This window comes from Alosa sapidissima, chromosome 20 (assembly GCF_018492685.1).
Source record: "Alosa sapidissima isolate fAloSap1 chromosome 20, fAloSap1.pri, whole genome shotgun sequence".
NCBI classification, from domain to species: domain Eukaryota; kingdom Metazoa; phylum Chordata; class Actinopteri; order Clupeiformes; family Clupeidae; genus Alosa; species Alosa sapidissima.
The window spans coordinates 18274378-18298695 of NC_055976.1; the positions used below are offsets into that span (position 1 = coordinate 18274378).

Here is a 24318-nt window from a genome sequence, read left to right on the forward strand (position 1 = left end):
CCAACAGAGGGCGGGGAGGGAACGGCGCACAAGCACTTGTCCTGGAGGATAACAGCGATCGGTGAAAAGAAAGATCCTTCTGCCGAAGACTACAAAAAAATGTAGTGTTTAAGTAACTTACACATTTACTCAGCTTATTAACCTATCGGAATGGAGGACGATTTGGTGTCTGAAGATGATATCTGTAAGTGATGAATGGATGTTTGATATGGGAATGGGCAAGACCGTTGTGCTTTGGTTCCGCATAACGCACCGAGTAGCCTACCATCAGTCCGTCCGTTTCTGATCTGCAAACATTTTCTAATTTTAGAATTTAAAAATAAAATAAAATTGTAGGCTAACTCATATTATTGTGTTGGTAACTAAGGTTATGCGCAGTTCGGACCGATTGATATTGGCTATCGAAAGTCTAGCGGCTGACACCGCATGGATTCTGGGGTCTGATGACTAATTAATTCATTGACTCACCGTCTGTCTGGACCTGTTGTTTTGAGATAAAGCAGAAATATTCCATTGTGGCTTTGCTTGAATTAGGTCAGATTTCAGATTTTCGTTCTAAAATGGTTCATATCATGGAATTGACATCTCCAGTTTTGTGATAATTAGATCAGCAGTTAATGGTTGTCCTCTGTTGTTCATTAGCAGGGTATTTGACTTCCATCCTAGACATCAGATGGGTAGACAATCTTTCTGCCTTAAGTGATTCTTAAACTGCTGTGACAACAATCTCTCTAACAGTGAGAGAAAGAGAGAGGGAGGCAGAGAGGGAGTGAGAGATAGAAAGAGGGAGGGAGGGTGTGTGTGTGTGTGTGTGTGTGTGTGTGTGTGTGTGTGTGTGTGTGTGTGTGTCTGTATGTATGTGTGTGTGTGTGGGGCAGTGTCCCACAGGGTATTATTTGCAGACTGATGAGTTCTCGTCTTAAATGTCATGTTGACCTGAGCCTAAATGCTCTGACACGTGGTGGTGAAGTTTACTCTGAAAACTGCTTACTGATTGTGTAAATTGCTACAGGGCTTGGTGAGATAGGCCTGTAAGATCTAGCTGTCAGGACTTAAAAGCAATGGGATGTGACACAACTCAAAGGGATAGTAACATAAAAATAAAAAAAATAAATTGATATACTATTGTGGCAATGTTGGTTCTTATTGTGGCTCATGAATCAGGTTGGTGTGAATCTATTCTCAGCAACAAAAACTAGTCACTGCACCAATAATGCATCAATCTTCTGTGTGTGTGCGTGTGTGCGTGTGTTTGTGTGTGCCTATGTGTGTGTGCTTGTGTGCTTGTGTATGTGTTCCAGTGCTGCGATCAGAGAAGGAATTTCACGATGCTGCGAAGCGTAACGACACAGACAGGATGCAGGAGCTGATGAAGAGAGGAGTGAACATCAAGGCTCAAAACAAAGTGAGATGCTGACCTAGAAAACATCTCTGGAGGTCTCTATGAACTGACAAACAACAAGTCACGCTCTAATGTGCCAGCATAGAAAAAATCACACACAAATGTTGAGCTTGTTGAGCTTGCGTGGATGCAGCAGTTAGGAATGTCGACATTCCCCATTGTGGGAATGTCAGTGAGGAAACCATGGGAAGTGGGCATTGGGAAGTAGTATGTGGGAGTGGGAGTAAGAGCAGTAAGAGCATAGGGCTGGTGCTCCATGGTGCTAATGTGACGTGAGTGGCGGCAGAGCCGGATGTGCCCTCTACCTCACACACAGTCTCTCCCTCCGTAGTACACGCCCTCAGACATTTCCTCCTCAGTAGCATAACCACTTCCCTGAGTGTCCTTTGGCCGGCCTCATACTGACAGAATCTCCACTTCCCTTTCATCTCTCCCCCTCTCCGTTTGTCCTCCCCAACTTCCATCATCCTCTCTTTCTCACCCCCCCTTCTCTCTCTCTCTCTCTCTCCTCAGCTAGACCGGAAGGCCCTGCACTGGGCAGCAGGGGCCGGAAATGAGGAGGCCTTGCGGCTACTGCTGGAGAACGACACGGAGGTGGATAAGGCAGACAGTGTAAGCGTGCATTTGTCTGTGTGAGCATCTGTACTGTATGTGTGTGTGTGTGTGTCTCTCTCTCTCTCTCTCCCTCTCTATCTCTCTCTCTATCTTTCTGTCTCTCTCTGTGTACATGTGTGCTGAAGATTAATGTTTTTTTCCCACAAATCCCACATCCTTTGTTTTCTGCTTTATCTCTCTGAAGGGGTCTAATTTTCCAAATGTCCCCTTAATGAAAATTAAGGGGACATTTGGAAATGCTTAATGACATTCTCATAGCCTGCTGAGTGTCCATGGGCTAACAGAGGGATGGGGAGTGTGTGTGGCTGTGGGCTGTGTGCCCACAAGATTTGTGTGCCCTCCAACACTCTGATCTGTGTGTGTGTGTGTGTGTGTGTGTGTGTGTGTGTGTGTGTGTGTGTGTGTGTGTGTGTGTGTGTTCATACGTGCATGTATGTGTGTGTGTATGTCAGCATGTGTGTGACTCACTTCTGCTGTGTGTGTGTGTGTGTGTGTGTGTGTATGTGTATGTTTTCCAGTGTATAATAACTCTTTTTTTTGTCCAGTTTGGAATGAACGCTCTGCTACTGGCTGCCTGGTTTGGACACCTGAAGGTTCTACAGATCCTAGTGGCCAGCGGTGCGAAGCTTAACTATGAAAATAAAGTAAGACCTGATTATTTTTGTCCATTTGCTTTATTTGTTTAGATTTTTTATGACATCAAAGCAAAAGAGGAAAGAAAATCTGTTGCCTCATATAAAACAGTGAGGGTTTTTTGTTGGTTGGCCACATGGTTTATTATCAGTTTGTAAAAGTGAAGTAGGAAGAAACGTTAGGGATCCCTGATCAATGTGATTGGTTGGGCTGGATCGATGATTTCAAAGTTAGCGCAAAGTCTACACCCGTTACAATGCTAGCGTTGAGCATGAGACGTGAGACATGAGACCAGACTCAGACTCTCTTCATGAAGTGCAGTGTTTCCCATACATTGACTTATTTGTGGTGGCCCACCACAATATCAACATTGACCACCACACAATGATTTTCCTGGTTGTACTTAATTGTGCTTTAATCTGGTTAGAATCATAACCGCGCTGCAGTTAAAAACTGTTGCATTTGAATTAATTCTGCAGACCTACCACCACAAATAGAATTCAATTCTGTGGGAAACACTGAAGTGAAACAAAGTAGTGAGTATGGTATTACCAGGCTATGTTTTTGTCTTTGACTGTCAATTAAAAACATGACAAGTAAAAGAGATGACATGAAACTGAACAGCAATGACCATAATCACGCTGAAAAGGGGTGACAGGCCCGAAACGTCCATGGAGCAATTTTAAAAAGTTCAATAGAACAGTCTAGTTTAGATTTAGGTGTCGAGTGCATTATTAACATAAAACTGCTAACATTTATCATATATACAGTGTTTGTGTGTGTGTGTGTGTGTGTGTGTGCGTGTGTGTGTGTGTGTGTGTACTGTATGTGTGTGTGTGAGTACCAATGAGAATTTTCAGCTTTATTGTAGTGTATGTGTCTTAAATACTTAAATATGAATGCAATATGTATTTTTGCCATTTCTCATGTTTTTATGCTTACAGTATAAATCCAATGTTATGTGTTCCTTGGTAACAGAGTGAACCACTGCTCAAATCCAGATAAAATTATTGCTTCATTATATCTTCTTCGTGTTTGGTGTCAGAATGGCTACGGCCCTGTCTCTATGTTTGTCAGGAAGATTTGTCATTTTATTGTTAGAATGGCTGTTATATATTAAGGCTCCTCAGAATGCTGCAGAAGGTTCCGTGGAATTAAGTGATCTATTGCGCCGTTCAGAGGTCTGATAAGTAAGGGATAATGTATAGAACGCCGGTCATTTTCGGAAAATAAATCCCGACAGGGCGAACAGGACCCCAACGTGGCAGCGGAAACCTTCCTGATCAACCCTCTGCTTTCACTTTTGAATGAAGTTCCATTGCAAGAAGTGACCGGACTACTTGCAGAGTTATATGAAAGACGCACAAACCCATTTTCCTCGTCAGTCTGTCTGTAAATATCAGACCTCTAAACGTTGGGAAGGCCCATTCAAGTGAATGGAGCATTCTGCAGCATTATGAGGAGCTGTGTAATAATTTGTGATAATAACCACTCAGAATGAGAAATGACTGTTCCCACTGACTGACAATGGGCTGTTCCCACTGACTGACAAGTAACCCATTTACTTGCCATGACAGGATTTAATTTGTACAAAATCAGAAAGTAATATGTTGCAAAACTTTGAAAAGTTCTATTTGTCAAAGTGTTTGTGGTGTACGCTGCCTGATATGTTTGAGAAATGTATTTTGTGTGTGTGTGTGTGTGTGTGTGTGTGTGTGTGTGTGTGTGTGTGTGTGTGTGTGCAGAAGGGCTTGAATCTGCTTCATTGTGCGGCACAGCGTGGTCACATACTAGTGTTGGAGTTCATCATGGAGGACCTAGAGGACATGAGACTGGACAGAGTGGACAAGGTGAAAATTATATACACACACACACATACACACACACTATCTCCCTCTCTCTCACACACACACACACACACACACACATACACACACACACACAAACAGAGAATAACTAATCTGCTTGTTCTTTGCTCCCAAAAAGCTACATTTCCTGGAAACTCTTCATTTATTTATACCATTAGCAAATGAACAAAGACCCAAGGGCACATTATAGAACCCGAGGCTCAACACCCCCCAGAGCAAACATAAAGGCAACAGTGGCATTCAGTCTACTCTGTAACTTTGTGTCAGACTCATAACCGCACATTACGCAAGCTGAATGTTTTAGCTGTTGGCGGTGCAGATAAGACCGCCATATTAGCATGAAGCATACATGGCAGACGGGGAAGTCAAGGAACCTGGCTGTTTGCTGACAGTGTTTGAAGAAGAGTCACCACCCTCAGCATATACACACACACAGACACACGCAGACACACACACACACATACATACACACACACACACACACACACACACACACACACACACACACACACTGTAAAATCATGTGCATGAGCAGCATGTGCTTATTTAAGTCCTCCACAGTCCCCCAACAGATATTTGAGTTTCTCTGGTTGCATGAGGACATCCAGTATACAGTATATCTGGCTCAAATAGCAGTGGAGGTGGTTCAGTAACTCATATCTGTGTTGAAAGTTTTGGTAGGTTCAGAAATGTTACTTCCTGCTTTTAAATGTTAATGTTAATATGTTATTCATATTAATGTGGGCGTGTGTGTGTGTGTGTGTGTGTGTGTGTGTGTGTGTGTGTGTGTGTGTGTGTGTGTGTGTGTGTGTGTGTGTGTGTGTGTGTCTGTCTGTCTGTCTGTCTGTCTGTATCTTAGTCTGGAAAGACAGCGTTCCATCTAGCTGCAGAAAATGGACAACTGGAGGTGGTGGAGTTCCTTATAGGGATGGGCTGTGCACACGGTGTCAAGGACAAGGTCCGAAACACACACACACACATTCCCTCACTTACACTCTCATTCACAGAGAGAAATATAGCTTAATGCTTACATACATACATACATACATACATACATATATACAGTCAGATTTAAGGAAATATACACTCACATTTGCACACACACACTGATGCACACTAACACATGTGCACACACACACACACACACACACACACACACACACACACACACACACATGCACACATGTATTGTTACAGACACAGATGCTTAAGCAACCAGCCAGACCAGACATAAGCACACACAAACACAGACTACTTACTCTGGACAAGCCTTGTTTACCTGAAAAGAGTGTACCTTGAAAATTAACATACAGGTCACATCTGGTCATAATGTTTTAGCGTTGCATTGTGGGATACTTGCAGGAGGAGAACGCTGCTCAGCATCTAGCTGCTCAACAGGGCCATGCAGAGGTGCTGCAGAAGGTCATAGAAATCAGTGAGGACATCGATGATAAAAACATTGTGAGTGGAAAACTTCAACTCACCTCTGAATTGAGTTGAGTTGAATTGACACATTTACACTAGCAGTAAAATTGCATTGGTATTTTACAATAGCATTTTATGTACTTAATGCTTTGAGTTGCCATTGTGTGAGTAAAACGCTATGTAAATAAATACTTACTAACCTAACATTGTATTAGAAACATACCGCAGGGACAGTGACAGTTCTTTAAGCCCATTTTATCGTATTTATATTTATTGCAAAGGGTTAAAGCAGATATACAGTATGCACTGTACAGTGAAGAAGGGTTGACAATGGAACTCTCGACAGACCAGTGAATGCACTTTCTCTCATTTCTTCTTCTTCTTCTTTTTCTTCTTCTTCTCTCTCTCTCTCTTTCTCAGGACGGTCTGACAGCCTTACATCTTGCTGTGATTGGAGGACACTATGAGTGTGTCAGACTGTTGCTGGAGGCTGGCTGCAATGTCAACGCTCTTACCAATGCAAGTTTTACCCCTTAAAAACCTCTATATATGTGTGTAGCTTTATCATTGGAGCCTCTATGAACTTTGTGTTTTAACTGTGTGGAGTTTGTACCGAGTTGGTGTTTGTACTGAATCAGAGGGAGGTGAATGAAGCAGTATGCCACTCATCACCATGGTGTTGGTAGAGGATATCACTATGGCACTCATCACCATGGTGTTGGTAGAGGATATCACTATGGCACTCATCACCATGGTGTTGGTAGCAGATATCACCATGGCTGTGATTCGGCCTCTGGGCTCATGCCATGGTGATATCTGCTACCAACGCCATGATCATGAGTGTCATGTTGCTTTCATATAACAATTGTACTACCAACTAAGAGTTTAAAGACATCAAATTGTGTCTTCTATTTTTTATTTTGATATTTGTTTGTTCATACACTGCCCAAAAACATGGTTCCAATCTTAGTTTTAACGAACCAAGTTTAGTGAGTGAGTTTAGTGAGTGTGCGCAAAGTAGTTTGTATGGCCTACTTGTTTGTCTGTATATCCCATGCTAAACTGAATACCACCCTACTCCATTGACTCCATCGTCTCACTCAATAACTGTCAAATGTGACATAATGAAACGGCGGCTCTCTTGATTTGAATTACGGTAATGTAATGTTCACTTCACGTCGACAATTTAATGCAACATGCAGAGTGATTACTAGTGGAGAACAGTTGGAGTGGGGATGTCCTAAGATATTTCCACTCACAGGAGGCCTCTCATCCAATCAGAAATGAATAAATAGTCCGATGTCCACTGTGTCCAGCTGATGTTGAGTGTGTGTCCTGAAACAGAGGGAGGTGAACGCGCTCTACTACGCTGCTCAACATGGCAGAGATCGGGAGGTGGAGCTGCTGCTGGAGGCAGGGAGCTACACAAACACAGTGGACAACGTGAGTCTCTCACACACACACTCACACACACTCAAACACATACACACACACACACATACATATATACATACACACACACACATACATATATACATACACACACACACACTCATATATACATACATACACACACACACACACTCATATATACATACACTCTTACACACACATACTTACACACATACACAAACACAAATGCATATGCACACTCACATACATACATACAAACAAACAGGCACACATGCACACACACACACATGCACACTGACATACATACAAACACACATGCACACCAAGGCCGTAGCCAGGATTTTTCAAATACCGAGGTCAGGGGCGTCGCTTCCCCCCCCCCCATTTTGCCAACAACCATATATTTGTTCAGATTATAACATGTTTTGTTTATAACTTGAACCAACACACTTTTCCACAATATTATTTTTTTAGATGCACCTGTATATCTGAGCCTTTTCCCAAATTGACTTTGGATATTTATACTGGACCCTGCTCCATCTGTTGTTAAGAATGAGCTGCTTCTTCTCATCAGTGTAGCAAATGTTGCATAATTTGCAGGGTCATAGGCTGCAGATCTTGTAGGCTACCTTCTGACACAGTGAGTGTCACATCTTGACTCTCACTTGGGAGGGCCCTTCACCTATCATTTCCCTCTTCTCCTCTTTCTTCTCAACTGCCTGATTTCTATCCCCTGTCTCATGTGTAGAATTTCTTAAAACAACAAGTCTCTAAATTACTGAACAATAATTGATATAATTTGACAATAGGTAGCCTAATATTTGTGCCATGAGAATATCCTTCACAACATTATCCATCCTATATAACATTGATATAGCTTCGTTTTCAATGCAGGTTAACTGCATCTCCACTGAATTTCAACATATATTTTCATTATTTATCATCTCATTGGTAGCCCTAGGCCTACATTTCTCACCTTCCCTCCTTCTCTGTCTGCTCTTCTGCTGGCTTTCCAAACGTTAACTTTGTGACAGCCTTTGTTCATGTCAGGTGAATTAAGATTAGCCTACTGGCAGAAATTAACAAGACGTCAAGTTTATTTTGAAGTTTATTTTTAAACTATGTGAGCTGCTTTGCGTTCATTAATTAGTTTAGGACACACTCCGCGATAGCCGACTCGACTCTACTTTCGTTTTGACATTTCCTAGGTAGGCTATCACGTGACGGTCCGTTGATGCAAAGATAATTGTCTTGTCGGCTAGGCCTATTTGTAGCCTACTTATTAAATGAAACGAAACTTGAAGAAAAAAATACCGAGGATGACCTCGGTGTCCTCTATGGTATCTACGGCCATGATGCACACACATGCACGCGCACACACACACACACACACACACACACACACACACACACGCGCGCGCGCACATACACACGCACGCACACACACACACACGCACACTCACATACATACAAACATGTAAGCACATGTAAATACGCATGTAAGCACACATGCTTCATTGAGGTGCGATCTGAGCTTCTCTTTCACACCACACACACACACACACACACACACACACATTTTTGTCTTAGATTAATAGTTAGATGTCCTAACATGCATTACACGTTGACTCTCAGGTCCAGCACACCACACCTCTTCATGTGTCCGTCCTCAACAACCACCCTGAGGTGGTGAAACTGCTCGTCAATGCTGAATGTGAACTGGACATTCCTGATAATGTAAGTCACAAGTGCAGACCCAGAAAGACCCAAAACTTTGGACCAGCAGTTAAGAATCTACTGCTGGTTACTGTCAACATTTTGTGTTTTTTTAGTAAAATGAAAATTAAATTAAAATCGATTAATTTTGTATCATACTGCTGTTTTTGGTTTTGGTGATATATTTTAATAACTGTAATTGTCTCCATCTAGAGGTTGCAGACGGCACTGCACATAGCGGCTGAGCACGGCAGGCAGGGTATGGCTGAGATGATTCTCATTACTGGAGTTAACCTCAAACTGCTGGACAAGGTACCACTGCACAACCACTGTTCACTGAAACTGAAGTAGTCATGTGGACTTGGGCAAAGTATCACCACTCTCCAATAGTGTGCTGTTACTGTGTGCTGGATTGGAATTAGTTTTGCCACCTCTGCATATGGCATGCTGTAATCCATATGAGCTCAGTCCATGAGGGCTCAAATTTGACTACTGTGATGTACTGTCATGTCCTGATTATGAAGTATTGTGCTTTGCTGCAAAATCACTTATTTTGAATCACTGTCTGCCCAATATCTATGATAAATGCTAGTGGGTATGAGTGGTGGGTTCACTTAAAACAGCATTTGAGTTCTCCACTACAATGGCACAAATGACATACTGTCCAATACAGTAATTTTCTAGGTATGTATTAGCCGCATTGTGTATAAACCGCAGGACAGCGTTTTATGCAAGTTAAAAAAAACAAAACCTCATAGCTGAAGAAATTTAGCCAAATCAGTTTATAAACCGCTGCTAATAGTTGGGAAATTACGACACATACTGCATATATTAACCCCCTACTTTATCAAGCAGAGAGTAAACGTTTTTGTTGTGTGCGTTGCTTTGCTCCCTGTGTCTGCAGCAAGGGAAGAGCTCTCTAGATGTGGCGGCCAGGGCGAGCCATGTGAACCTGGTGGACATGATCATCAAAGCAGACCGCTTCTACAAGTGGGAAAAGGTGTGCTGACCGATCACAATCTGGTGTTCTGATGATAATAAAACAATTAACCACTAGTAAATAAGCCAATTGTCTACTGTTTAACAGGGAGGCTACACCAGACAGTTAACAGAAGCATTCAGTTCGCAGAGCGTATGCTGCAACAGTTAGCTTCCATTATAATCAATGGAACTGCATACACCAGATGGGATGGCAGCACATGCATTTGAAAAAATTAGACCAATCATTAGACGAACAGAGCGCTTCAATTGTGCATCCGGTGTAGCCCGGCTGTGACTGATTTTAGTCAAAGGAGAACATGTATAAAGGTGTGGAATGCACTGATGTTGCTCAAAGCCTAAGGAGCTTGTAAAGGGAAGGTCATCCAACAAAAGGAAAGATCAATCAAGACATATTTGAGAAACAAAAAGATACTGTAATATTAGCACTCTGTAGTACACCATATTTCAGTGTTTTTTTTTCTGGATGCATTAGACAGTATTTATCTATTTTTAAGGTGTGAGTGGAAATGTTGGGCAAAGAGGTAGACACACTAGGTCAAAACAAGGTGTCCAGTTTTGAGTGTGTGTCCTGTGCGCCATGTTAAGAAGTCACATCTGGATCCTGCTCCCCTCCCTGCAGGACCACCTGAGTGTGGATTCGGACCCGCTGGCAGGCCGTCCGCTGAGCTTCAGACAGGACCACCAGCCAGAGACCCAGCACATCCGCTCGGTCATGTGGAGGCTGGCCACCAAGTACCTGAGCCCGGGGGAGTGGAAGGTGCTGGCCGAGGTGTGGGGCTTTACTGACGCACACGTCATGGCCATCGAGCAGCAGTGGACAGGTGAGGCTGGGACAGGTGACACTGCAGCACACAGGTGAGATTGCTGTGGACAGGTGAGATTGCAGTGGACAGGCCCCAGCTGTGGCACGATTGGCTGGGGCACCTGCACAGTACGCCGGCGACCCGGGTTCAATTCCCGCCCCGTGGTCCTTTCCGGATCCCTCCCCGACTCTCTCTCCCATTCGCTTCCTGTCACTCTCCACTGTCCTGTCATTAAAGGCATAAAAAGCCCAAAAATATATACTTAAAAAAAAAAAAAAGATTGCAGTGGACAGGTAAGATTGCAGTGGATATTGCAGTGGACAGGTAAGATTGCAGTGGATATTGCAGTGGGCAGGTGAGATTGCAGTGGACAGGTAAGATTGCAGTGGGCAGGTAATACAGGAGTGTACAGGTAAGACAGAATAGGACAGACAAGGTTCTTAAATGAAACAGGGAACATATGATTTTCTTTTGGATAGCAGTGGACACCTTAGCCATGAAGCAACAGTGGACAGGGAGGTTTGACGGGGAGAAATGTGAGCAAGTCAAGTCAGATGTGTGGAACTGCTTGGTTCTTGGGCAAAGCAGTATACAACTGAGTTTTTCAAAGGAGCAGTGGACGGGTGATTTTCTGTGGGCAAGTGAGTTTCTCTAGGTGTGAGCAGTAGAGAGTGAACAGGTGAGTTTCTCAGGTACAGCTGTACACAGATTAGTTTCCAGAGTAGCACACCAGGTGGGCAGGTAAGGTAAAGCACATTGAACTCTGTGTTGTGTGTACCAGTGGTGATACTGTAGATATAAGGAACATGTTTAAACTCTGTTGTGGGTGCCAGTAGTGAGAATTATTAGAAGGATTTTTAAACTCTGTGTTGTGTGTGATCTCCTTTAAACTCCATGCTGTGTGTTGTGTGTGTAGTCTCCTTAAAACTCTGTGTTGTGTGTGTGTGTGTAGTCTCCTTAAAACTCTGTTTTGTGTGTGTGTGTGTGTGTGTGTGTAGTCTCTTTAAAACTCTGTGTGTGTGTAGTCTCCTTAAAATTCTTTGTTGTGTGTGTGTGTGTGAAAGAAGTCTCCTTAAAGCTGTGTTGTGTTGTGCTGTGTTGTGTTGTGTTGTGTGTGCGCTGCAGGCACTAAGAGCTACAAGGAGCACGGTCACCGCATGCTGCTGATCTGGCTGCACGGGGTGCTGGTGGCCGGAGAGAACCCCATCAAGGGCCTCTACGAGGGGCTGGTGGCCATTGACCGCCTCGACCTTGCAGGTGGGTCACCCGCAGGGGTCACACAGGGACAGGAAGAGAGGAAGTGGTTTTCAGTACCCCAGGAGGAGAATATGTACCCCAGTCACTGAATACATTCACCACAACCTTGTCATTTGGAATTCCACACCATGGCCATTGAATATTGTACTGTATGGTCATAAAACCCCACAAAGTCCTGTCTACCCCACAGTGTAGTCATAAGCAACCCGCCAAGATGGTCAGCACACAGCCAATGTTTAAGCAATAAGCCCCTAGAGACTTTGGAACAGCTAAGGGGCATTGTTAGGCGCAAAACGCAAAGGTCTACGTTTAAGGTCTATGTTTGCTGAGTGTTTTATAATTATCATCAGACTTTAAATACTCCACAACATCGTCAGATCATCAAACAGGCAGTTGATATTGGGATTAAGTTGTAAAATGTCTACGTATGGTTTTGCTATTCTATTTGGCAATAAAAGTACCGGTATGTACAAACCATAAAGTGTACAGTATGTAGAGGATATTTTCTAGATATAAAAGTAATACTTCTCATTATACTGTTAATGAGAGGTGCTGATTTGATTATCACTATTGTTTCCACTATTGTCCCAACAGAAAATGTACGACAAAAGGCGAATGCAGACCCAGACACACCAAAAAAATGCAACGCAATGTGAAGCACTGCTGTGAATACTGGATGCAAAAGTAAAAAAAAAACAACTTCTTAATATATAGCACAATCGTTACAGAGCATAACAATAAGCACTGACATTAAACTGATGATTTTCATCGTCATGATGAGACTTCCCCTTCCTTGACGAGAGATTAAATATTCTCTATGGACCAAAATCAGGTGATGACATTTTTATTATTATTTACTCTGAATATTTTTCGGCTGGATTTGTTCAGCCCACAACTCCAAGGCAACCATGAGTTGTGTGTTGTGACACTTACCTTCACTCAACTATAGTCCAACTATGCACGTTGGTGTTTATTACATACTCATAAGGAATGATGTTTGACTTTCTTATTTTTTTTTACATAAACATTTTGTAAAATAAATCAGTAGATTTTACACAAGTGTGTATATATATATATATATATATATATAATGTTATGAGTGTAAAGCAATAAATATTGGTAAACATTTGGAAACTGTCAGGAAAAGAAGTTTTGCAATTGTACCTCTGTTTATGGATGAGGCAGTTTTCTACGCAGTTACAGTAGGCACAGCTGAAGTGCCCTTGAGCAAGGCACCTAACCCCTCACTGCTCCCCGAGCGCCGCTGTTGTTGCAGGCAGCTCACTGCGCCGGGATTAGTGTGTGCTTCACTTCACTGTGTGCTAAGTGTGTTTCACTAATTCACGGATTGGGATAAATGCAGAGACTAAATTTCCCTCACGGGATCAAACGAGTATACTTATACGGTATGGTAATGATGTCCAGCTCTTAATGTGAAAAAGAATATGCTCAATGGATGGGGAATTTCCATTGATATGTTTGAACTACAGCATTTTTTATTCAACTTAAAAAAATCTTGGCATCGATCAGCATGTTTAACATCTGTATGATCAGAACCTTGTGTATCATTTGGAGTTGCTTGTAAGCATTATTTATTGACTGCACTACTTAACAATGTTGAGAATGCTGTAAAACAATGTCAGATGCTGCAGAAATGATCAACAGCTGATCCAAACTCTGTTGATTACCTACTATGCATGAACTGAGGTATGCTTTGTTGAGATCTCAATAAAATGTCAACACTAAATGCAAATGACACCCCTGTCTTTTACTGTCAACTAAAAACCACCATTGGACCAAGATGGATTATTTAAGCATTTTTACTTGATAACAAAGGAAACAATAATGTACACTACTTTTTCAATAATATTCCTGGTCACATCATTGGGTGGATAACTTTTCAGTGCATGGCTCCATACAGAATATAAAAGCTGGCAGTGAGAAAAAAATAAAAGAAAACAAAAGAAAACAAACATAAGTCTGGAAAAAATGAAATTCCAGTTATACAAAGTGCGAAAAAAAAATAGCTATTACAGCGGATTCAGTATTACGTAAGGCAACAGGTTCAAAAAGTATGGCATCCTATTAAGGTCATTTTATATAATGTACCCGATTCATAATTATTTACAGAAATAGTCATTATTAAAATATTGTATTTCCTCCTGTAAAGTAAAAATTGTCTCCTTTAAACATTTGTTTGATTGAGTACATCATAGAAAACACAGGACCATGTAAAGGTGTGTTTGAAATGTTCCCCCGGTTTAGGATGTGTGTAACCAATGTTTTCTGAATGCTAGTTCACAGGTTTATTTTTGTACATATGTATGTTTGAGTGCAGTCTCGCGACGCCTTGCTGTGCCACCGCACAACCTCCTTTAGGACCTGGGGGTGGACGTGGGGGAGGGGAAGCTGGTGTGGTGTGGGCCTAGACCTCCTCTTCGCTGTTGTTGCCCTGGTTCAGGCTGGCTTTCTGGACCTCCAACTCCTCGGCACTTACCATGGCCGGGTTAATGGCGGCGTAGCGCGTGCCGTGGAACTGGCGAAGGTGGATCTAGAACAGAGGGACCAACGACAAGAGCACCAGGCATCACAAACCACTCAACTACCAGAGGGGAGGGGTGAGGTTTCAGTTCCTCACACACCACATCAATGTGGTTAAAAAACAAATCAGCATGACTTTCAGCTACCAGCGTGACCTTCCTACCAGCCTAATACTTTCATGCCTTGTTTCGTTTAAAGAAACGTTGGTGTGTGTATAAATAAAGTGAACCTATTCTGACGAATACAGAACTTAATATGGAAAAGGTGCAAATCACAACACCCATGCCACCTGTACACTTTCACACTAAACCAGAATCAGACCCAAAAGTCCCCTTAAGTGTACGTTTGTCTGTCTCTGTATCGTCTATGGAAAAATTAAAAACATTCCCCACAGGCAGATCCATTTTTACAGTTGTAAAGTAGTTGAGTGGCTGTGAAGTAGGGTTGGTTGAGAGGTCTTCAGCATGCAAAACACACACTTGCACACACACCTGTATGTAAAGGTTGACCTCTGCACTCCGGCATAGGTAAGGGAAGTTGCCTCCCGTCTTCAGGTGGGCTCGTCTGGCGTTGGGGTACAGTTTATACATCTCCTCCTTGGCTTCGTTTGAAAGGGCACTCTGATCAAACACCTAAAACACACACACACACACACACACATAAACATCACAAGCTCACTTCCCTATAACACACAACTCTACACTCTAAAGCTGGTGATACACAACAAGGACATTTTTTTGGGCAATGTTGCTGGGAAATGTTCCTAGTATTCTTGTTCCAGCACATTCTCGTTGAGACTGGACATACTTTTTGAAGCACATCCAATCGGAGCTCACTGAACTGGTTTTGTGGTAACCCAGTAACATTGCTCAAAAGTTGCCCCATGTATCAACACATTGAAACAATCCTATATCCCTGACTTGCTGATATATACATCCAAAATCAAACATCAAATACCATCACGTCATTTAAAATCAACCACTCATTCCTATCATATTTCTAGATTTCTTTAACAGAGAGATAATGCACTGAGTGTGTGTGTATATATATATATATATATATGTGTGTGTATATCACGTTGCATCTGAACTGTAAAATGCAGACGTTCAGAACATAGTAACATTGTATGGCATAGTAACACTTTTTTGTATGGCTCCATGTTTAATGACATCGATAGCAGAAACGTTTGTTTTCTTTTTTTGTCGGTCCGCGGTATCTTGATCAACTGCGCAGCAAATTATCAGACGAAGCACCGGGCCTAATTTCACTCCACGACTCCGCGGACCAGCAGTCCACGTTGCGGACCCACATCAAAACAAAACTATTTCTTGATTGGCCGATAGGTTAGTAACTGAACAGCAGCTCTCTGAACTGAATGAGCGCACAGACAGCAACGTTGTGTGACACGTTTGTAAAATATAGGCTAGCCTATAGCCCTTAGAAATTTCTGTGCGGGCAAGTTAATAATTTTTCGGAGTGAGAAATGCCATGTGTGAGCGTGTGAAGTCATTGAAATGCGTGTGAGGTCTGGGTGTGAGAGAGAAGTACAGATCTTACGTCTATGATGGTGACAGCCACATCCTTGATCTTGTGTGGCTCCACATAAGAGTTCTGGCAGTTTAGCGTTAGCCGCGAGGCTAGCTCACTCTGGTTCAGAGACTCCAGCTGGAGAAGGTGGGGACAGAACAGATGGCTCTTTGTCATCCAATCAAACAGGAATGAGACTCATTACCTCTTCTCCTGGGTCTTACCATCATGCCCCCCCCCCCCCCCCACACACACACACACACAATATACTGAAATACACACATGCGTACATTCACTGAGGCACAAGACAAACACACACTAAAGACACACACACACACACCTCATGGATGTCACACACACACTCACTGAAACACACACTCTCAAAGATGTCCTTGGAGGTTCTGAATGTGGAAAGGATATGTTTGTTGGACCTATGCCTGATCAGGGTTCGGGTTCACTTTTGTAACTAGCCTTCCCTGGCATACAGCCTTATCATCAAACCACAGTAGTTAGCCATTGGAGGAGAAAAACTTGGAGTGTGTACCTTACTCATTCTCGGATATGGAAATAAAAGGTAGTCTAAGGCCCAGACAATTTATTGTCAAATCGAGCTAACTGTTCGTTCAGTGTTTACTTAAAAAAATAAAAAATAAGACTCAAACACAAAGGCTTACACTGAGCCAAAAACAATCCCAGCATCCACAACATGGTGCTTCAGAAGCACAGAAAGGAAGGGTGTAAATTGATTTGTTGTTGAGATAACTTATATAACTAAATGACAGGCTTTACATTTAATAATAAAAGTAACAAAAATACGGTGTAGAATACTATTACTATAATAATGGCTGAATAACTTCCCTGACTTCTCATTTATTGGTAAAAATACAATGCGTTCGATGCGTAACCCAAAATTCAAAACGGGTGCTCTCACTCACTCGATCAACCATGAAGTCAATAGCATCCGCCATTTTGGGGTCTACAGGTCCTTTGGCGAAGTTCCCAAGAACAATCTTCTTTAGCATAAAGGCTGGCATTAGCCAAAAACTAAAAGGGAAAGGAGATTATGGTTTATTTTTGCATTCTCTATCTCTCCCTCTCCTACACACACACACACACACACACACACACACCTTTCAAGACAGAGATCATGGATCAAAGGAAACAGCAACTGGCTCTCACAGGGAACTTATCTGATTGGAGTTCACGCTCACTGGTCAGTGAAAAAAGGGAAGTAACACTTCTCAATAGCTTTGAATGGGACAACTCGGTGAACACAAACAGCTGTCAAAGTCAGTGTTCAAGATTTTCCTTGTAGCGGCTCTAAGATTAAGAACGAATTAATCTTATAATCTAAAATCTCATAACTAATAAATCATTTGAAATCAAAGATTACATGCATCTGCTGCCGTTTTCAGGGTCAGTTTCCAAAGCTATTAAACAGTTTGTTTCCACCAAGTTCTGACGCCTCTCCAACCAGAGACCTACTCACCTGTTTGCGGTCCATGTTTGGTTAAATATGGAGGTGTCGCTGAAGGAATTGCACAGGATGAGTGAGTGAACTCTGGGGGATTTGTGCGTGCACTCAGCAAACTTCTGAGCCAGGAACCCACCCAGAGAGGCACCGAACAGGTGGACCTGAAGACACACCAGACACAGACAGAAAACCCCATGAAACCATTATCCCTGAACCACTGTTCTCGTCTGTATGTAATATGTACACATGGTCTAATTGTCATTGTCTATTTACTGTAAACAAGATATCAAAGTAGATTTGCATGTCAGCGTGTAACATATTGATGGAATATGCTGCAAGCACTCAGCACTGGGAGCAGAAGAACCAGGGAGATGAACCAATGGTGAGAAGGCTTATTTAAGAACCAGGGAGATGAACCAATGGTGAGAAGGCTTATTTCAGTGTGCAGCCAGCAGGGAAATCACGTCTTGATCCCACTCAAGAGCTGGGAACCACTGACTTGTCTCCCTGGTCTTTCTGTGAGTGTATGCGTTTACCACAGATTCCGTTCAATATGGAAGTAGTTTGAGCTGATACATTAAATTCAATTCCAGAAAAGACTATTCATCTCAGACGTCCCTCCAAACTTGGTTAAGCTAAATGGGTGAGCCAGACATTACAGCAGCCTTTAAAGGAGGATGGATGGGAAATCTTCAGCAATGGAACACATCAAAGGACTGGACTGGTGCGGCCATGGCTAACCTTGTCCAGCTGTAAGTGGTCGAGAAGCTTCCGGAAGCCATCGCAGAACTCCAGAAGGTCCCAGTACACAGGGTACTGAAGCTGTGTGAGTGAGTGAGAGACAGAAGAGAGAGAGACGAGGAGAGAGAGAAAAACAAATATACAGTAAATAAAAACATCAGCTTCCTTTACCTCTGGCAGCCCCACATGCTTCCTCTCCGTCATCAATACATCAAACACAGAGACCACTTTGTGCGACCGGCAACACAGCCAGCAGCCAGCACTGGTGGTATCTCACTTATCTTCACCTCACGTGAAGTTCTCAGAAAACGTCTCCTCAGCCATCCTCATTTCAGACAGCACAGAGCATTCATGGCCTTCTCTGGTTCCATGTCTAACCAGATTAATAGAAACCCTCACAGGTTGGGGGCTAAATGAGTGCTTCTGTATCTAATTAGTGGTGAATAAGTGGCGTTCACTGCACACGGCCAGCAAGGAACTCTGTTTTCATTACATGAGGGCAAGTGGAGACTTGTTACCGTGTGAAAGGCCACATACATTAACTGCAAAGTAACATTGTGTCAGTTATATTCAGTGAGCGAAACCAAAGTGTCACTTAATAGCTGAGAAGGAATATGTGAAAAATCATGAAGATTGGGCACTTCTGGATAAGTTTTTGATTTTTGGCAGGGTGTTAGGTATAGGCCTAAGGTTTTCAAAAATCCATGGATACAAGTTGGGGTGGCCCCCCTAGTGGCATTTATCCATAAAATCCAAAATGGCCCCCGCCAAAAAGAGAAAAGGTTATATCTCAGCTTCCTTTAGTCTTAAATTGTTGTATAATGTATTTTCACTACTTGGTTTGATACAAGGAATCCAATTTTGATATGTTCTTATTTTAAATCCATTTAAATCTAGTATCATAGTCATATTTAGCTCATAAACTGTCAATATCTCTGAAAAAGTCACATTGAAATATTACTCAGGTCCCTAGACCCATATTTTACCTCCAAGGTATGCTTTTCTTTGTTGATTGGACAGGTCATGATCACTATAGTGTCAAAAATCACATGTTGTGACCAAAAGGACCATTGTTGAGGCCTTAAATAAACACAAATTCAGAACTATGCCACAGTGAAAAGTTACAGTATATTAGGCTTTTCTTTAACCATAGACTTTCTAATGAGCAGCACTCAAAAAATCCTCCATAGAAATGCATGAGCTTAGTTTGTAACGGCAATATGGCAGTACGCAAATCACACCCCTTCCGCGGCAAAATGTTGACATGTGAATACATTGAGCCAATAATGTGGTGTGTTGTGAAGACATTGTGCCAATCATGTGTTGTGATCTCACTGCTGGAGCAAGATTGGTGTTGTGAAGCCTTGCGCACGTGCATTTCTGCCAAAATGGATGCCTGATGAGTGCCCAAAAAGCGTATGGCCGCCGAGTGGAGCGACTTGCCTAAAAGGACTTTGCTTAAACATCATGTATTTATTTAAAGATTTTTGGTTTCACTCTTCATCATTATTAGTACAGCCTCCCTCACACTTGCACAATGTGGTACAGCAAAGTCCAGCTCGGTGGCACTTACAGTTGCCCATACAGGCAACCACACAGCCACAGTTGAGGAGGAGTGAGCATCCCTTGCTGGCATCTTCCAGATATGTCCAATATGGCACCCAGACTTTGGTTCTGTCATTCCATTCCCAACCCCACTCACTGGGGTCTGGAATCTCTGGAGTTTTGGAGAGGGATTGCTTCCAGACAAAAGCTGCAGTGTGCAGGGCACGCTTTCCATGCTGGAATAAGGCATGATGGGTCGGAGGGATTGAATCCAGGGACTTCAAGGCCATGAGTGAAAAGAAGCTTCCGTGTTTCATTGACTGACTCGACACCACAGTTCTTACTATACATGAGTACAGTCCAGCATTTGAGAACGTGCGCTGATTCCAGTGTATGGCTGGTTGGGTCTTGGTAAACAGAATGAGGGTGTCGGTGACTTCTGGGTAAGCTGCCCACACAATCCATGCAGTTTTTTGCTAATTCTATACATTGCTGATACATCGTCACTTCATGTGAACACGTGGAAGAGGGGCAATGCTTGGCATTTTTGAGGTCCCAGCATTTCTGAGATGTTGTGGATTGGAATATCTTTATATGCCTTCCCTGATCTAAATCCAATCCACAGCTCTGAGAGGCCTAACTCCTGGAACAGATTGATGGCCAGCACAGCCACATCACTATCTACTGCCGGTAAGCCTTGGTGTGACCCTGTTCGGCAGCATGATGTAAATGTAGCATCATTTGTGTGTCTGCTTCATCTTCCTGACAATGCTTCTAGGTCAGTAGGTTTGTCACTAAGATACCTCTGCCAAAGGAGCTCAATGGCAGAAGTTCTCCAAGGACTGTCAAAATAAAGATGAGCTGTTTCAGTACATCAGTGAGGAACTTCAGAAGACCACAGCTGGCTCAAAGTTCCACCTCCTCACAACAAAGACTAACTTGGTCCTGAACAACAAACCTACTGACCTAGAAGCATTGTCACAATGTCAGGAAGAGGAAGGCCATCAATCTGTTCCAGGAGCTCTCAGAGCTCAGAGCTGTGGATTGGATTTGGATCAGGGAAGGCATATAAAGATATTCCAATCCACCACATCTCAGAAATGCTGGGACCTCAAAGATGTCAAGCACCCCCCCTCTTCCACGTTCACATGATGTGACGTTGTATCAGCAATGTATGGAATTGGCAAAAAAAAAGCATGAAATGCGTGGGCAGCTTACCCAGAAGTCACTGGCACCCTCATTCTGATTACCCAAGACCCAACCAGCCTCACACTGGAATCAGTGCACATGCAAGTTCTCAAACGCTGGACTATACAGTAAGAACTGCGGTGTCGAGTCAGTCAATGAAACCTGGAAGCTTCTTTTCACTCATGGCCTCAAATCCCTGGATTCAATCCCCCCGACCCATCATGCCTTATTCCAGCATGGAAAGCGTGCCCTGCACGCTGCAGCTTTTGTCTGGAAGCAGTCCCTCTCTAGCCTCGTGAGACCATCAAGTTAGTGTTTGGTAGCACTGAATCTTAGTTACTTAACAAGAAGGAATATGCTTTCTTCAGACGTGTAGCCTACCATGAAAACTTGGTGGGGGATTGTCGTTGATGAGGTTCATGTCACATACAAATAGTAAGTTTAAAAACGTTAACGTTAGCTACTTATCTAACTTGTATGTTAAAAGATGGCATTAGAAGAACACTTAATTTATCTGATTGGTTGATTTGGACCGACCAACATAGGTGGTGATAGACAGATGGTTTATCCATTCAGCTAACTAGTATTTTCGCCCCTTCCCCAAACATTCTCCAATGGAAAGTTCCCAGATGGATATGCGGAGCAAATGCGAAGCAATCCATCTGGCGGAGTCAGGTTGACGGATCTGACGGAGTCCTCTCCAAAACTCCAGAGATTCCAGACCCCAGTGAGTGGGGTTGGGAATGGAATGACAGAACCAAAGTCTGGGTGCCATACTGGACAGATCTGGAATATGCCAGCAAGGGATGCTCACTCCTCCTCAACTGTGGCTGTGTGGTTGCCTGTATGGGCAACTGTAAGTGCCACTGAGCTGGACTTTGCTGTACCACATTGTGTAAGTGTGAGGGAAGCTGTAATGATGAAGAGTGAAACCAAAAATCTTTAAATAATACATGATGTTTAAGTATGAATTGTTTTTTTGTGTTATTTGACTAAAATGTAATATTGATCCTTAACATGGTGAAAAGCCTAATATAACTTTTCACTGTGACATAGTTCTGAAGTTGTGTTTATTTAAGGCCTCAACAATGGTCCTTTTGGTCACAACATGTGATTTTTGACACTATAGTGATAGTGAACTGTCCAATCAACAAAGAAAAGCATACCTTGGAGGTAAAAAATATGGGTCTAGGGACCTGAGTATTTCAATGTGACTTTTTCAGAGATATTGACAGTTTATGAGCTAAATATGACTATAATACTACATGGAAATGGACTTAAAATAAGAAGAACATATCAAAATTGGATTCCTTGTATCAAACAAAGTAGAGAAAATACATTATACAACAATTTAAGACTAAAGGAAGCTGAGATATAACCTTTTCTCTTTTCGGTGGGGGCCATTTTGGATTTTATGGATAACTGCCACTAGGGGGGCCACCCCAACTTGTATCCATGGATTTTTGAAAACCTTAGGCCTATACCTAACACCCTGCCAAAAATCAAAAACTTATCCAGAAGTGCCCAATTTTCATGAATTGCATCCTAGCTATAACACAATAAACACAGTGTACCAAACCAAGTAGGTGGTTTAGTGGTAAACTTAGGTAAGATAACCAAGAGGATGTTGTAAATCGAATAATAGAATAACCCATGGGATTCAATCTCTAAACTAAAAGCCAAAGGGCTCATCTATTAGAAGGTTTACCACTTCCTCTAGGTTAACTTACCTTACATATTATGTCACTTACTCACCACCTACTTGGAATACACCCCTAGCCTGTAAACAGAACAAGTGTCCAACAACAAAAAAATACTAACAACTGTCAAACCAATTACTTTTCACATGGTAAACCAAAAACAGTGACTCTCTCTCTCACCGAGATGACACGATATCCCCAGCCTGTCAGTGCTAGAACTTGTTGAAAGAAAACCTCAGCAGTTCCACTGACGGGGGGGAGGAAGATGATGGGGCAGCGGATGCTCTTTGGGCCGGCGTCATACAGCGACCAGACCTTGCTGTCATCATCATCTACAATGATCTGCAACAGAAAATAATGTGTCTCCAAAGCAAAGCAATTGATGCAATATTGAACCCCACCCACCCCACGACACCACTCACGAGAACCATCCCTAGCGTCACATGTATGTTGTGTCTAACCTTTATTCTCCTGTTCAAAACATTAAACATATTATAATGGCACTAAAAACGAAACTTACTCTTTTTAGAGGGACTGAACTTCTGAACCAGTTGTAGTCAGGAGATACTTTAATCTCCTCCATTTCTGCCAAGAGACAAAAATAAAAGTACTTTGAGGTTAGCGGATTGAACTTGATCTTTTGCCAAATTGGCAAATCTTCTTGCCAATTTTGCAACAATATAGCGCCACTTCAGTTAAAGACAGTGCCTGTTCATTCTGCAGAGCAGTATCAAATAAGAGTTTAATGAATAAACCATGGCTTCACTCAAGAAACGCGTTTTAATGTACCTTAGTGGTTAATGATGCAAGCATGGTTCATCCATATACCTGTCCGACTTATGAGAAATATTTGAGTGAAACAGTGTAATTGTGTCTATCAGTACCCATCCGACTCCAAATCAGTAGCCTTCAGTGTGGCTTTAAAGCTAACAATTTAGCTGGCAGACCACGTACTCCTGAGATGATGATACCGCATGTATAATGTTTCCTGAATGATTTGTAATAGAAATGGTTGGTGTCTCAAATACACACAGGCTGAAGGAAACACTTCAAAAATAGATGTAAAAGCTAGTAAGCTAGCTGGGTTATAAAAAAAAAACTGCACTCCAATCAACACTACGTTCGATATTGCTAAACTAACGCCAAATATTTCAGGAAAAACATTGGGTTTTAAGATGTCACCGATAAAAACAAGCCTTGTGAGTTAAATAAATGTAAATATTACCGTAATCAAATGGCATTTCATTCACCTTTTAGGCCACTTTCATCCAGGGATTAGTAACATTTTAGCAGTAATAAGTCATATGACAACAACTTCCGCGATTCAGAATTCCGCGATTCAGTTGCTTGGATCAGACTGGACACACGTGATTCATCCTGTCAAAATAAAAGTCACCACCCATAAACTATTTGCACAATAATCTACTCACAGATCCATCATCATGTTTTCATCATATTGTGTTGTCTG

At 42.4% G+C, this 24318-nt stretch overlaps 2 protein-coding genes across 3 annotated transcripts; one reads left to right on the forward strand and one right to left on the reverse strand.

Moving 5' to 3' along the window:
* Positions 1–16: 16 nt before the first annotated feature.
* On the forward strand, positions 17–13836 carry ankdd1a (ankyrin repeat and death domain containing 1A). The gene is made up of 15 exons (XM_042075014.1): positions 17–184; positions 1302–1405; positions 1916–2014; positions 2563–2661; positions 4396–4500; positions 5378–5476; positions 5881–5979; positions 6364–6462; positions 7288–7386; positions 8992–9093; positions 9286–9384; positions 9977–10072; positions 10694–10895; positions 12003–12134; positions 12729–13836. The coding sequence occupies exons 1-15, from the start codon at positions 151–153 to the stop codon at positions 12788–12790; spliced, it is 1530 nt and encodes a 509-aa protein (XP_041930948.1). The 5' UTR covers positions 17–150; the 3' UTR covers positions 12791–13836.
* A 102-nt stretch (positions 13837–13938) lies between these two features.
* Positions 13939–24235, reverse strand: spg21 (SPG21 abhydrolase domain containing, maspardin). 2 transcript variants are annotated; one of them, XM_042075016.1, is made up of 9 exons: positions 24101–24235; positions 23371–23435; positions 23031–23192; positions 18418–18498; positions 17692–17837; positions 17138–17246; positions 16233–16340; positions 15167–15307; positions 13939–14685 (listed from the first exon to the last, which is right to left on the reverse strand). In XM_042075016.1, the coding sequence occupies exons 2-9, from the start codon at positions 23431–23433 to the stop codon at positions 14560–14562; spliced, it is 936 nt and encodes a 311-aa protein (XP_041930950.1). In that variant the 5' UTR covers positions 23434–23435; positions 24101–24235; the 3' UTR covers positions 13939–14559. The 2 variants fall into 2 exon arrangements, with proteins under 2 accessions (XP_041930950.1, XP_041930949.1); XM_042075015.1 differs by having other exon boundaries at positions 24076–24231.
* Positions 24236–24318: the final 83 nt, after the last annotated feature.